The sequence below is a fragment of the Bactrocera oleae genome, chromosome 3 (genome assembly GCF_042242935.1).
Source record: "Bactrocera oleae isolate idBacOlea1 chromosome 3, idBacOlea1, whole genome shotgun sequence".
In the NCBI taxonomy this organism is placed as follows: Eukaryota; Metazoa; Arthropoda; class Insecta; order Diptera; family Tephritidae; genus Bactrocera; species Bactrocera oleae.
This window is the reverse complement of record NC_091537.1, coordinates 68,145,951-68,162,028: the sequence shown is the minus strand read 5'-3', so window position 1 is coordinate 68,162,028 and position 16,078 is coordinate 68,145,951. Positions and strand designations below refer to the sequence as shown.

Genomic DNA, 16,078 nt, shown 5'->3' with positions numbered 1-16,078 from the left:
AATAAGCAACCATACAAGGTTGCAGAATAGATAGTCGGGTAGCCCTATTGGCAGTACACTAATAACTGCAAATACAAAATCTGCAGCCAAAAAAGCCATTTTGGTGTTCCCAGGTATGGGAACGTCTATGCCATTAAAGAACAAACGAGTTCAAAATGACTGGGACTACAAGATGTTCCTTGGGAAGAGTCAGGAGAGTTCTTCCAAACCCCACTATATGCTGATCAAGATACCCAAGGTAAACCATTTTTATACTCTCGCAACTTGTTGCTACAGAGTATAATAGTTTTGTTCACCTAACGGTTGTTTGTATCACCTAAAACTAATCGAGTTAGATATAGGGTTATATATATATAAATGATCAGGATGAAGAGACGAGTTGAAATCCGGGTGACTGTCTGTCCGTCCGTCCGTCTGTCCGTCCGTGCAAGCTCTAACTTGAGTAAAAATTGAGATATCTTTATGAAACTTGGTAGACATGTTTCATGGTACTGTGAGACGGTTGGTATTGCAGATGGGCGTAATCGGACCACTGCCACGCCCACAAAACGCCATTAATCAAAAACAAATAACTTGCCATAACTAAGCTCCGCAATAAGATACAAGACTGTTATTTGGTACACAGGATCACATTAGGGAGGGGCATCTGCAGTTAAAATTTTTTTTTTTAAAGTGGGCGTGGTCCCGCCTCTAATAGGTTTAACGTGCATATCTCCTAATCCGCTAATGCTATAATAACAAAATTCACTGGAAGCAAATGCTTTTAGCACTTCTATTGACGGTGTGAAAATAGTTGAAATCGGGTGGCAACTCCGCCCACTCCCCATATAACGGTACTGTTAAAAACTACTAAAAGCGCGATAAATCAAGCACTAAACACGCCAGAGACATTAAATTTTATCTCTGAGATGGTATAAGATGACTTTATAGGAACCGCGTTCAAAATTAGACAGTGGGCGTGGCACAGCCCACTTTTAGGTGAAAACCCATATCTTGAGATCTGCTTAACCGATTTCAACCAAATTCGGTGCGTAACGTTCTTTTCATGTTTCTATGTCATAGTGCGAAAATGGGCGAAATCGGACTACAACCACGCTTACTTCCCATGTAACACCATTTTCAATTCCATCTGATTCTTTCACTTTCCACTATGCAAATCAGGTAACAATGATTATATCGGGGTAAAACTTTGCGTGAATAATGCAATTATCAGTATGCCACCTTGCGGCCAAAAATTGTCTAAATCGAACCAAAACTGTTCAAACCCCTAAGTACTAAATATGTGGACCCCAGTGCCTATAGTTGACCTTCTACCGAAAATATCAGTCAATCCACAAAGAAATCTCAAACGAGTATACCATTTGACTTTGCGAGAGTATAAAATGTTCGGTTATATCCGAACTTAGCCCTTCCTTACTTGTCTATGTTAGATTTAGGCTAAATAAATAAATAGGGGTTTACAACCATGCCCCCCTCAAACTATAAGAAATAAACCGACTAAGGTCACTACACAATACTTCACAGAACTGTTTCAAGAAAATGTTGTGTGGTAAAAATGTCAATATTTCTATCAACTCTAGTTAACAACTGCTTTTGCTTATGTCTTTACAATGCCTTCTTTAAAATCAATAGTTATGTTGGTTTTAACTTTCATCTACAAAATATATTTGGGTCCGAAATTGCTAACAATAAAGGTTCAGTATTCTAATGGTCGATCTGGGGATTTATAGTTCTTCGTTTCTTCAAATAATCGGTTGATCTTGGATCTGATATACAAGCTGCGTTGTTCCCACCACCAGAATGTTATACCTTTCACAATGGAGTTTTGTGGTTTAAAAATTATGGGTGCATTGAATAGAGTATACTAACTGAACTTATCTTCCTTAAAATATTTTCTTCGAAATCATGGCGATTATAGCGTAAAATATAGTAAATATATTAATAGCTGTTTAAAAATATATATTTAAAAGCAAATGTAACGGTTTAACGAAAATGTCCCAAATGTTAGTGAAAACCAATATATACATATGCAAATACTTATGAAAAACTATATTTCTATCCGAAAACAATGTTAAGAAAGTTATATACACTGATGGGCTGAAATGTAGCATAAAGTTAGGAGGTGGACTCACTTACCAATTTTTTTCAGAAAGTTTTCGACTAACAAGATTGCTTTTCAGAGCTAGAGTTTTCGATGCAGAGGCCGAAGGGTCTGAGATGGCTGGACCTTTGTAGTAGACATATTATAAACTATATGTGATAAAGTCTAATAAACTCCTTTTGAAACTAAAAATTACACAATATTTTAAGTCACTAGACAAAAAGTAATATTTCAGACATGATTTTCTTTTAGTTGGTTTAAAACTTTTAAACCATTTTGCAAATTATGGTAAGTAAATGCCAAACAAATTTAGTATATAAAGCTCAATAAATCTAGCAGGTTTTTGGTTACCAATAACACGATCATGTGTGACAAATAATAAAAACAGTAACCACTTTAATCAGCAATGGATCCAACTGGACTTTTTGCGACTCACAATCAGACATTGTTTCCAAATTGAAACTAAAGTTAAAGTAAGTGGTTTCACTGAGAAATAGTGAAAAAACAAATTCCTGCTGTTATTACCTAAACCAGAAGAACCGCAACGTCTACCAGATTTCAATATATATAATATTATATTAAACCAAAATAGATAAAAGTATATGTTTGAATTTTTCTACGGCTGACTTTCTCTCTTCCAAATGGAATCATAGTTTCTTCGTGTTTTTACCTGCTAAATCTCATAGTAGTTGTAAGCAAATTTTTCTCTTTTTTCGTCCATGACGTCAAGAGCTAATGTATTTTTAGGACAACTGGTCTCTCAAAAAAAAGATATTGGAAGAAACTGTCGAAATCTTTATTCCTACTACTGATGATTTCTGCATTTTTCACATTTTTTGACGATTCTTGTGTCTTGGTTTGATCATCTCAACTTCGGCGAAGACTCATACAATATAGAATACTGAATTCGGTCTGTTACGGCATAAAATGTGCAAATTGGAAATTTGTACGCCCTAATAAAGTATATACAAGGTGCAATTCAAAAGTTTCGGACTTTTATTAAAAAATGAATATTATTTGTTTTTTTTTTTGAAAAATTTATTGGTCGCCTTCAAAATAGTCTCCTTCCGCCTGAATACAACGTTTTGCACGTTCAAGAAGGTTATCGAATGACTTTTTTAGGTCATTTGTCGGTATAGCATTGACGATGGCTGTCGTTGCCTTTTGGATGGCATCAACGGCAGCATGGCGGTTTCCTTTCATGGCCAAATGTAGCTTTCCGAACAAATAAAAATCGCAGGGTGCCATATCAGGCGAATAGGGTGAATGGTTGATGATATGAATGCGATTTTTGGTCAAAGAATCTGTCTGATTCTGAGGTCTTTTTCGTGTTGTTTCAAAGTGTGCGAGACAAATCGAGCACAAACCTTTCTGAGGCCCAAAGTTTCTGTCAAAATACGATAAATCGACGCTGCGAATATTGATAATTCCGATTCCATATATTTAAACGATGATTTCGTCGTTCGTGTTTTTTTCGTTCACAACATCTTTTGGGCGGCCCGAACGTACGCTGTCTTCCAAGTCCTCCCGTCCATCTTGAAAACGTTTAAACCCATCGCCATAAACTTGTTTTATCATTTGATGAGTTTTGGTAAAAGTTTTACCAAGTTTAAAACAAAACTTAATGTTGGCTCTTTGTTTGATGCTCATTTTTCGACCGACACTACAAATGTTATGTCACATGTAGCGCGATATCTCAGCTGATATACAAGTCAGCTGTTATATAAATTTTATACGACAACACTGAAGAATACACAATTGAGGGATAACAATTTCAGACAGATGGCGCCACTAGAAGCCGCGTTGTTTAAAAAGTCCTGGAACTTTTGAATATTACCTTGTATATGTATGTATATATAATATACATTTTTAGATATCGATCTGAAATTTTGCAAACGTCCTTACCTCACCATTAGGATGCTAATTTGTCGGAAGCGCCGATACCTATATCAACTAAAGTACATAGCTGTCATACAAACTGAACAATCGGACTCAAGTCCTTGTATGAAAATCTTTTTTTTTTTAACACGATATCCTCACAAAATTAGCCATATATATTTATTCAAAACATCGCTACAATCTCCGAAGAATTTGTTCAGATCGGGCAACTGTAGCATATAGCTGCCCTCCAAATTGACCGATCAAACTCAAGTACTTGTACACCCAGCGAAATATGTATAAAGCCACCGCCTAATTCCATGTTTTTAATTATTGTTGGATGATGAATTTAATTTCCAAATCGAAAAAAATGCTTCGCAGAAAAGCTTTAACAGAAGAAGAGAAAGAAAAATTATAACATATCACGAAAAGGGTTTGTCAAAGCTAGAAATTTCGAGACGGTTAAAGGTGGCGAAGCATGTTGTAAGAATTTTTTTACAACTAAAGACAAATTATGTAAAAAATAGCATTAAACAAATTATTATGGCAGAAAATATATGTGCGAGATAGATAAAACAAAAAGCTAACTTGGAGATAGGAGTACGACGAGTGCAACAAATATTTAAATACGAATTAGATAGTATTTATGACAAAAAGTGCGTCAAACCGTCATTGGCCGGATCACTCATGGTTTGGGGTGAGATAAATTAGAGGGGGAACACTGCAGTTTGCTTCGTAACAACAAAAATGGACTCGGTTAATTGATTTCGGAGAAGAATTTATTGGAATGAATTCAGTTTCCAGCAAGACCATACAGCGATTCATCGTCCTAAGAAAACAGTTTATTTCTTGTTGTCTCGAATATAAAATTTTTCCATCATTACTGAGCTAAACGAAAGTGGCTTTATAAATATTTCGCTGACCAATCCAAATCAAGAGAGATCATTTTAACCATTTTATGCTGTAAAAAATGTACCTGTGTAGGGTATTATATCTTCGGTACTGCCGAAGCTAACATTTTTTCTTGTTCTAAGATATCTCTACATTTAAGAGAGCTATTTCAAGTTCATTAATAAGGGATTCCACAATTTGTTAGTCGTCATTAAATAGCTGAATCTAAAAAAAAGTACAAATAGTTTTTATATAATAGCTGACGGCAAAGGCGCTTTTAACGCAATTAAATAATACGTCTTAGGCAAGTGTTATGCAATATTTATTTAGCCTTTAATATTTATTTGTTCTTCTATTAAGTACAGCTACCGCCAACACAATGAAAGAGTGAATAAATATGTAAATTATTTATTTGCTTATATTCATTATTGAATTCGCATTGTAGACATCAGAAGTGGCTATCAGGGGATGGCTTCTGTAGCCATATTGTTATACAATAAATACATATGTATATTCCATTGTTCCAATACTCCGAACATGCGTTGGAAAGCTATTGTCTTTGTACGTCTTTTTCCAACATATACGAGTAATTCATTTGAAGCGTAAACAACAATAATTTTTTTCACTCAAATATGTCGAACTTTGTGCCTGAAAAATGTTTTTGTTTAGGTTTTTCTTCATTGAATTAAGGGCGTCATCCGATATGACGGCCTGTTTTTGAGAGATTTTTTAGGATTTCTTTTCTACGACCAGTAAATAGATAGAGCTTTATGTTTATTACCATTTATTAACATATGTTTCGACAGTATAAATATTAATTTTACAAATATTGTGTAGAATATGAGTTACAGCGTTCTAAACAGCCCCGCCTCGAAAAAATGTGCTCGCACTTCCCCTACGATTCCGGCTGATTGGCTTATCTGATACAAAATAAATTAACTGCTGGACTATTATCATATACCAATTTATGGTATATGCATTTTTTCTTTGGTTTTTTGCTTAAAAAAATCGAAATTCGGTTAAGCTGTTTTTGAGATACGATGGAGGAAAGTTCGAAAAGCACAGTTTTGAGAATATCCCGTTTAAAGTTTCAAATCTGCCAACTCAGCGCTCCGAACAACTCCTTCTTCTAACTGATATATCTTTAAAACGACTTCGAATTTTTAAAAATCACTTTACTACCGTATTTTAAACATGTATGAAAAAAAATTCGATCATAACCGATCGATGGAATAATCATTAATATTAAGAAAAACTCAACTGAAAGTCATAGTTTCGCCCTCATGTTGCAAGATCGGTTAAAAACAATTTGGAGCCCAGAATATGCCCCTTCTGAATACCATTGGTTCCGGTCGATGCAAAGCAGCCTCACTGGTATACGGTTCACATCAGTAGATGGTATCAAAAATTGGATTGATTCATTATTACTTTGGGAAGTTCTTGGTGGAGTCCACAAATTGCACTATCACAATACAGCTTAAGCCCCAGACTACAACGGGTAATACTATAAACAAGCGGCCGCTGCTTAATCGGGTTTACATTTGCTAAAGGAGACTCAGTGGTATCTATGTCTTCATCACAGTTCTTTTCTATATAATTTATACCTCCACACCTTCCATAATATGTACATGTCAGTCTATTTGACCTAATATGTTGGACTATCTGTCGGGAGACTTGAGAAAGAAAACGGTTAGTTAAGTACCATTCATATTCCATCTGGAGATGTAGTATGTAGGAACGAGATATAGACTTTAGTTTTAGTACTTTGCCTGCCGATACCAAACAATTTCTTCACATGCAATGTGTCATCGAATTATAGTTCTTGTGGATATTTCGAAGTTTTTGGTCTGTTTTGGTTTTAGTAAAAGGATTGTCCTTACGTAAAAATCCAAGCAGAAAGTACAAGTATTATAATAGATAGTAATTGGAGTCCTATAGAAAGGAATTCGAGTTGCTGAAACTATACAGGTTGGATGAAAAGTTTCTGCTCTCGAAATGAAAAAACACTGTTTGTGGTACGAAATATATTTATGCCCTGAACAGGGTATATGAGTAATCCAAGAAGTTTGTAACACCCAGAGGGGCACGTCGGAGACCCTATAATATATACATAAATGATTAGCATGATGATCTGAGTTGATTTGGCCATTTCCGTCTGTCTGTCCGTCTGTCTGTCCGTCTGTATATACGCAAACTAGTCTTTTAGTTTGTAAGCTATCGATCTTTAATTTTGCACCTGTTCTTTCCTCACTAAGAAGCTTATTTGTCAGAAGGGCTGATATCGGACCACTATAGCATATAGCTGCTATACAAACTGATCAATTATATTAATTGAACGACCGGAATAAAGGGCTTGCATGGAAAACTCTTGCATTTGACGGTGTATCTTCACGAAATTCGGCATGGATTATTATTGAGGGCAATAATGCAATCTCCGAAGAAGTTGTATAGATCGGATAACTTAAGCATATAGCTGCCATATTAATTGAACGATCGGAATAAAGTGCTTACAGGGAGAACTTTTTATTTGACGGTGTATCTTCACGAAATTAGATCGGAATCTATTTCCTTTGCTTTAATCCTTTTAAAACAAAGTATCTAATCACTGCGCGATATTAAATTTTTTCGATATTAAAAAATACTCTGACACGTCAATTTCAAATGGCTTGTAAACAAAGAATTAATTGACAGAATGATTTGTAACTTTGCACGTGTTCTCACGACAGATGTACCAACTTGAGAAAAGTAAAATTAGTACTGCTATTTATTGGTGGGAAGAGAAACTTTTCAACCAACCTGTATAAAATCGAATCTAGCACCCTTCCTTATTTATAAAGACTTAGCTAAACTCAATTACCTAGCCAGAAGAAACCCGAACCAATAAAAGAAAAACTAGTTTTTAGTTTTTTCGAAATAATATTTGTTAGTCCTAAGTCGAATTTTTTATTGAAACCTAGTTCTACCTGGTGGTATGGTAGATAAAAATGCAACAGAGGATGCTGCAGTAGGTGAAGGTGTAGCAATGGATGAATTGAGATGCGGACGTGGACAAGATCCATACCAAAGGTCGAAGGGAACGAATGATGCTGTTCGTCTAGCAGATGGAGGACGTCTGCGAAATGGTGGACGTTTACCAAATCGAAGACGTCCACCAAATCGAGGACGTCCACCAAATCGAGGACGTCCACCAAATCGAGGACGTCCACCAAATCGAGAACGTCTACCAAGTAGACGATCACCAAATATTCGAATGACGCGTATTTTTCCTAACACATCAGGTTCACCAAATTCTAGAAGCTCGTCAACACTTCTAATAACACCTAATCTTCTTTCACCTAATCTTTCAGATCCCTCAAGGAAGGCTTGTTGCACTGTAATTTTATTAAAATAAAACTTTATACTATATGTACTTTCGCACAAGCAGGAAACAACTGGCAAAACAAACCATTAACCAGGACAGCTGCGAAAACGATAAGTACAATTATTGTAAAGGATTTTATCATCTTCACGAACTTTGGTAACTTGCTAACACCACAATACCTTTTCAGCTCATAAATAGTGCATTCTGGCGATATCGAAAACGAAATGGCAAATACTTGTTTTAAATGGAAAACTTTCACCAATTGTGAATACAAAATATATGTAAGTAGATATCAGCGAAACTCAATGGTACCGCAACATATGGTAAACACACGAGCAGAAGGGAACTCCTAGGCGATTGGCTAAAAATCAATCATCAGTCTACAGACACTTTTTTTTTTGTAAACACACGTTCTTTAAAGAAATTTCTGTTCTTTCACTATTTCCATTCTAATTTGTTGGCTTGAACTAATAAAATATTGTTACTTAGAATTTCATATCTTCCATAGAAAAGAATTTGAAATTACGCATTTCTAAAAATTTCGTTAGACGTACAATACCGCCATGGAATCTCTGACAAACCCTATTGTTAACAAGTAAGGAAGGGCTAAGTTCGGATGTAACCGAACATTTTATACTCTCGCAAAGTCAAATAGTATACTCGTTTGAGATTTCTTTGTGGATTGACTGATATTTTCGGAAGAAGGTCAACTATAGGCACTGGGGTCCACATATTTAGTACTTAGGGGCTTAAAAAGTTTTGGTTCGATTTAGACAATTTTTGGCCACAAGGTGGCATACTTTAATCGCATTATTCACGCAAAGTTTTATACCGATACAGTCATTGTTGCCTGATTTGCATAGTGGAAAGTGAAAGAATCAGATGGAATTTAAAATGGTGTTATATGGGAAGTAGGCGTGGTGTAGTCCGATTTCGCCCATTTTCGCACTATGACATAGAAACATGAAAAGAACTTTATGCACCGAATTTGGTTGAAATCGGTTAAGCAGATGTCAAGATATGTGTTTTCACTTTGAACGCGGTTCCTATAAAGTCATCTCATACCATCCCAGAGATAAAATTTAATGTCTCTGGCGTGTTTAGTGCTTGATTTATCGCGCTTTTAGTAGTTTTTAACAGTACCGTTATATGGGGAGTGGGCGGAGTTGCCACCCGATTTCAATTATTTTCACACCGTCAATAGAAGTGCTAAAAACATTTGCTTCCAGTGAATTTTGTTATTATAGCATTAGCGGTTTAGGAGATATTCACATTAAACCTATTAGAGGCGGGACCACGCCAATTAAAAAAAAAATTTAACTGCAGATGCCCCTCTCTAATGTGATCCTGTGTACCAAATAACAGTCTTGTATCTTATTGCGGAGCTTTTTTATGGCAATTTATTTGTTTTTGATTAATGGCGTTTTGTGGGCGTGGCAGTGGTCCGATTACGCCTATCTGCAATACCAACCGTCTCACGGTACCAAGAAACATGTCTACCAAGTTTCATAAAGACGGACGGACGGACGGACGGACGGACAGACGGACAGACAGTCACCCGGATTTCAACTCGTCTCTTCATCCTGATCATTTATATATACATAACCCTATATCTAACTCGATTAGTTTTAGGTGATACAAACAACCGTTAGGTGAACAAAACTATTATACTCTGTAGCAACAGGTTGCGAGAGTATAAGAAAGCTATTGATATTTCACCTTCTATTATTCTCCTTCCGTGAACAATTTCTTCGAAGATTGTAGCGCTGCCTCATATATCAGTCTGTGCCATGTCAAATAAAAAAGTTTCAATACAAAGACTTAAGTTCGATCGGTCAGTTTGTATGACAGCTATATGTTAGAGTTGTCCGATCTGAACAATTTCTTCGGAGATCGCAGCGACGCCTTGGATAATGATTTGTGCCAAATCATTCATTGTTCGTGAAAATATCTCGTCAAATGGAAAAGTTTTCCCTAGAAGTATTTTATTCCGATTGTTCGGTTTTTATGGCAGCTATATGCTATATTGGTTCGATATCGGTGGTTCCAACCAATGTGCATCAATCTTGGTGAGAAAAGGACGTGTGGAAAATTTCAGGTCTATATCTCAAAAACTTAGAAACTAGTTTGCGTATATACAGACAGACGGACAGGCAGACTGATATGCCTTAATCGACTCAGCTCGTCATGCTTATCATTTATATATGTATATACTTTGTAGGGTCTCCGACGTTTTCTTCTGACTGTTAACAGTTTAGTGGTGAAAAGGGTATATTCAAGCTGTAATTAATATTAAAAAAAATAGTTTTGGGGCTCACAATTTTTGTTTTAAAGAGAACAAGATACGAGTATACCATTTATTGAAACCCTTTAATTTTTAATTTATAAACCTTCAAATCAACTGATTATAGTTATTTAAGTAACTAAGCAGTCGCTGGTACAGCAGTTGATGGTGCGGCAGTTGATGGTGCGGCAGTCGCTGGTGCAGCAGTTGATGGTGCAGCAGTCGCTGGTGCAGCAGTCGCTGGTGCAGCAGTCGCTGGTGCAGCAGTTGATGGTGCAGCAGTTGATGGTGCAACAGTTGATGGTGCAACAGTTGATGGTGCAGCAGTGGATGGAGCAACAGTCGAAGGTGCAGCAGTCGCTGGTGCAGCAGTTGATGGTGCAGCAGTCACTGATGCAGCAGTTGATGGTGCAACAGTTGATGGTGCAACAGTTGATGGTGCAGCAGTGGATGGAGCAACAGTTGATGGTACAGCAGTTGATGGAGCAACAGTTGATGGTGCAGCAGTCGCTGGTGCAGCAGTTGATGGTGCAGCAGTCGATAGTGCGTCAGTTGATGGTGCGGCAGTCGATGGTGCGTCAGTCGATGGTGCGGCAGTCGAAGGTGCAGCTGTTGAACCTGGAAGGCATGGACGGTGATGAATGGGGAAAACTGGTGGTTTTGGGAAGCCAAATGGTGGTGGTTTTGGGAAGCCAAATGCTGGTGGTTTTGGGAAGCCAAATGCTGGTGGTTTTGGGAAGCCAAATGCTGGTGGTTTTGGGAAGCCAAATACAGGTGGTTTTGGGAAGCCAAATGCTGATGGTTTCGGTATGCCAAATCCTGGTGGTTTTGGTATGGCAAATCCTCTAAATATTTTAAAGCCACCTAGGCTTATTCTTGGTCCAAGACGTTCTCGAGGTCCGAATCCTAGAATTTGTATATATTAAAACAGTCAGAAGGTTTATCAACTGTTTACTAGCAATACCTACCTTCAACCAGGACAACCGCGAAAGCGATAACGAATAATACCGTAAAGAATTTCATCTTTTCAACCAAATGAACTTTGCCAAACTGCTGACTTTCCAGTGCTTTCTTGATTCTTATATAGCATAATTTACCTTCACCAAAGTTCAACAAACAATTTTTTTCAAAATATTTATATATTCATTTTATATTCTAATTTCAAACCAACTGTGAATACAATTTCCTTTATAAGTAAATATAAACAAATAATTGTGAAAAACCGCCTAATTATTTATTATACGCAACAAAATAGTAAATATTTGATTTTATGTAGTTCATTAGACGTGCGGTCTAAATCCAAGACTGCTAGACTGTGGATCTGAGGACATGTATTCAAAACAACATGCGTTGATCACAAGCCTTGCAAAATCTCTACAAGATTGAATTTGAGAATTAAATGTCTAGTGTCGAAAAGAAAACCACGCTTTATAGATATGTTTCTTAGAAGAACCAAAGAGGAGAACAAAAAAGTAGCACAATGATATGTCTTTGTCTCGACAAAATCGGGGACGGTTTTTTAGTCATTGATTTTATCCATGTTATGAGAGAGCAATACAATTCATTCCTCTTTCTTTTTTCTAGCCCATCACGGCCGAGACGTTTAACACGGAATCCGGACGGTACGACCAAACCGGGACGAATGGTCAGCTAAGTCTACATTGACTCAAGACTTGTCTATCAGTTAATGCAGTACATTAAAAAGGCACTGAAGTAGATATTCATAGCTGTTCAGTTACTGTCTACATAAACCGACGAAAAAACTTGACAATAAGTTCTATAATTTTAAAAAGAAGAATGCCACTAAAAAATAATAATATCTATATAAATAAAGAGAGCAATAATTAAAAACGTACTACTTATGAGCCAGAGGTTGTTGCATATTTATAGGCTACTGAATATTAAGAGCTTTCGACTTTAGATCTGATAATCTATTAATAGCAGTAAGAATCAAACTTGTTTAACAATATTTAATATTACTAAATTAGATTATCTGAAGATGTGTTGCCTGATACGTACATTAAATAGAAGCGGATAAGGTCTGATACAAATCATAGAGCCTGAAGATACCAAAGTCATTAAAGTGGCAGCTCACGAAGTATTTGGAGCAGTAAGTGCAGTGGCGGAACCGACAGTACGCATTCTACCACACCAAGAACCATAAGCTCGAAGTATCACACCAAGAATCGAAGAGAAATGTCAGCATATAAAGTACCAAAAGAAGTTGTTATATTTCCTGCAATAGTACTTCTAATGTTTTCTAATGAGCCACAATGCGACTGATCGGTTCAAAATGATGATCGGCACTAAATGATGTTAAAGTAGATAGGTTAATTTCAGATTAAAATTTAAGTCATCTAATTTTTTATCCTAACCTCCTCTACTGTCAAGGTTAGATACATAATAGAGAAAGAGGATTGAATACTGGCAGTAAAGAGTTCTATGAATTTTCTTAAACAATTAAAGAAACCAAATTTTATTAAAAGTTACTTAAGTTCCAATTTTATGGACATTAAGATAAAATAATTTTTGCCTTTATAGATTGACGCTTCCCACAAAACTTTATGCAGCGGTTGAGGGCGCAACAGGTGCAACGGATGCAGATTCAGATGCCACAGACGAAGATACAGATGCAGCAGATGAAGATACAGGTGCAACAGATGAAGATACAGGTGCAGCAGACGAAGATTCAGGTGCAGCAGACAAAGATTCAGGAGCAACAGATGAAGACTCAGGTGCAACAGATGAAGATACAGTTGCAGCAGACGAAGATACAGGTGCAGCAGATAAAGATTCAGGTGCAACAGATGAAGATACAGGAGCAGCAGACGAAGATACAGGTGCAACAGATGAAGACTCAGGTGCAACAGATGAAGATACAGGTGCAGCAGACGAAGATTCAGGTGCAGCAGACGAAGATACAGGTGCAGCAGATGAAGATTCAGGGGACTGAGACGAAGATACAGGTGCAGCAGACGAAGATACAGGTGCATCAGATGAAGATACAGGTGTAGCAGATGAAGATTCAGGTGCATGAGGTCTGCCTGGGCGCGGTCCAAATGGGAACAGTGGTGCAGGTCCGCGAACTCTTGCAAAAGCACCAAATCCTCCAAGACGGCTAAGGAGCCTTCCAACTAGTCTGACTGGTCCTCGTCGCCCATATCCACGTTGCCCTGGAATTATTTTTTAAATTTAAATATTTTTGAAGGAACACAGCAACACTCATTTAGTGCAACATACCATTTACTAGGACGACCACGAAAGCGATAAAGAATAATACCGTAAAGAATTTCATCTTGTTAATCAAATGAGCTTTGTCAAATTGCTGACTCCAGCGGTTTCGTCAGTCTTATATAGCATAATTACGTTTCAGCAAAATTTCAGTAAACAATTGCATTGTATTTAGATATTTTAATGAATTTATAATTATAAACCAACTATGAAAACAATTCCTGTTGTAACTATAAATAAATAAATTATTTTGTAAATATAAAATTTATGTAATTAAATAACTAACGAAAATATTTAATAGTATACACAATAACAAAAGTAAATTTTAGACTGGCGGTAGACTATTCATATGATCTGAACGTTGGAATTCACTGTCTAAGAACCTGTATCCGAAACAACATGCATTAATCAGACGCTTTGTGAATAAACTCTAAGCCTTAAGCCAGTTTACACTGACAAAATATTTTCATTGGAGGGCTGCAAAGTGATTTCTTGCGATTCAGGCTGAGTTATTATACTTTTTATTCTGCTATCAATGCAGCGAAAAAACTTTAGTCCAAGGATTTTTAAGAAGCGTGACACAACAAAGAATACCTTTGTTTAATAGGCTGGATATAGGATTTTACCCTCTGTATCAAAGAGCCCATAACAAAGAACACTTGAGTAAGTTTGTATTGTTTGTTTTCTGAGTAAAATTAAAATAAATATTGTATTTTTGCTTTTATCAAAGGTTTTTCGATTTTTAGACAAAACTGTATTTTGTTAAGTTAGTTATTATTGCCGCTCTCTTTGTTCCTCAGTAAAGCAGTAAAAGAAGTTATGTTGTTCATTAAGTAAATGAGTGAGCTCAAACATATTTCTCGAAATAATTGATTTGATCACTTAAATTAATTCGCCCACCCACGCTTTGATATTTATTGAAGATCTGATTAAGCCCAAAACTTTTGGATTGTCAAGGAATGAACCTTGAGTCCATCATTCCTAAATAGAACTTAGCCAAGATGTTTGGTGGAGAAATATAACCTTATTATTAGGATCTTACTCATCATTAGTTTCCATCTCTGAAGTAAAGAAAAACTGATTTCTTATTATAAACGAGTTCATATTGCTTTGATAAGTATGAATAATCTCTTCCTCGAACTTAGTTTTTTCTGACACACTGAATTTTAATGTTTACAAAAGTAATAAGTCTCCATGTTAATGGTTGTTTTCTGTATCCGCTGTGGTTATGCGTATTACCCTTTTCTATGTCTACTAATTCCGCGAAATGGGAGGAAGATTTTAGTTCCTCGGAGAATACCCTAAAAAAAATCGCGTCCATTTGAATCCTATGGTATATAATGGGAGATGGAGGCAATGTCATTAACCATCATAGCATATTTCTTTCATTCAAATCTAGAGAAAAATCTTACGTCGGAACCACTATTGAAGTCATTAGAAAATATTCTGACTTTTTGAGTGAGTGCTTCTTTGGACTATCACTATAACCAAATTAACTCTTTTGTTTGAAACATTGCTTTGGTACCCCGATTTCTGTATTGCACTTAGTTAGTGCTGTTGTTATAGTCATTTACAGCATACGGAATTATATAGTATAAGAAAGATACAGAATATAGGAAATAATATGCCGTAATTTAGTTTGTTCAGATATTTATTTCTTAGAGGTCCGACATTCTTCGCTTAACCAATCTGTTTTTAGAGATATCCAAACAGTTGTTATTTCTCATTGAAACGTCTTTCGTTTTTGTTTAAAGACAACAGAGTTTGTCACTTTGATATCAATAAAGTGAAGAATAAATTTTCAAGTAAGAAAGGGGGTGTAACCGAACATTTCATACTCTTGCCTGATCAAAGCCGAGAAATACCTTCAGGTTTTGGCAAAACTTTTTTATATTTATTAAGAAATTTAGCAAAACTTCATTGTTCCACTAAATCGTGAAAGGATTACCAATTTGGTATGATAGTAACATAGTTTAAAGGTCATGTACTCACTTAGTTTTATTACTATATTTTATTGTACTTCCCGTCAGCGAAAATTATACTAAAATCATTTGAGGACATAGAAATGGAAGGGCTGATTGCACTTATTTTCGACATTGCTCAGGTATACTTGAGAACTTATTATTAAGCAATTTTATAATTATTTAAATATAAACATATGTTTAAAGTAAAGTCAGCCGGACATTTAAAATCGTGAATATCAGTCATATTAGTGCAAGGCAAGTTTTCGCCCGCTTTTATCCGTTTTAAGCACAAAATTATGGTACACGTAAAATAACTACCACATTGGCCAATGTATGTGGTATAAAAGGGGACTAAGAGAAGTATAGAT

The 16,078-nt window shown here is 36.1% G+C and overlaps 2 protein-coding genes across 2 annotated transcripts; both read right to left on the bottom strand.

Moving 5' to 3' along the window:
* Positions 1-10,536: 10,536 nt before the first annotated feature.
* LOC118680703 (uncharacterized) lies at positions 10,537-11,642 on the bottom strand. Its single transcript, XM_036361767.2, has 2 exons — positions 11,484-11,642; positions 10,537-11,421 (listed from the first exon to the last, which is right to left on the bottom strand). The coding sequence occupies exons 1-2, from the start codon at positions 11,536-11,538 to the stop codon at positions 10,655-10,657; spliced, it is 822 nt and encodes a 273-aa protein (XP_036217660.2). The 5' UTR covers positions 11,539-11,642; the 3' UTR covers positions 10,537-10,654.
* A 1,384-nt stretch (positions 11,643-13,026) lies between these two features.
* Positions 13,027-13,946, bottom strand: LOC118680694 (uncharacterized). The gene is made up of 2 exons (XM_036361746.2): positions 13,756-13,946; positions 13,027-13,688 (listed from the first exon to the last, which is right to left on the bottom strand). The coding sequence occupies exons 1-2, from the start codon at positions 13,808-13,810 to the stop codon at positions 13,078-13,080; spliced, it is 666 nt and encodes a 221-aa protein (XP_036217639.2). The 5' UTR covers positions 13,811-13,946; the 3' UTR covers positions 13,027-13,077.
* Positions 13,947-16,078: the final 2,132 nt, after the last annotated feature.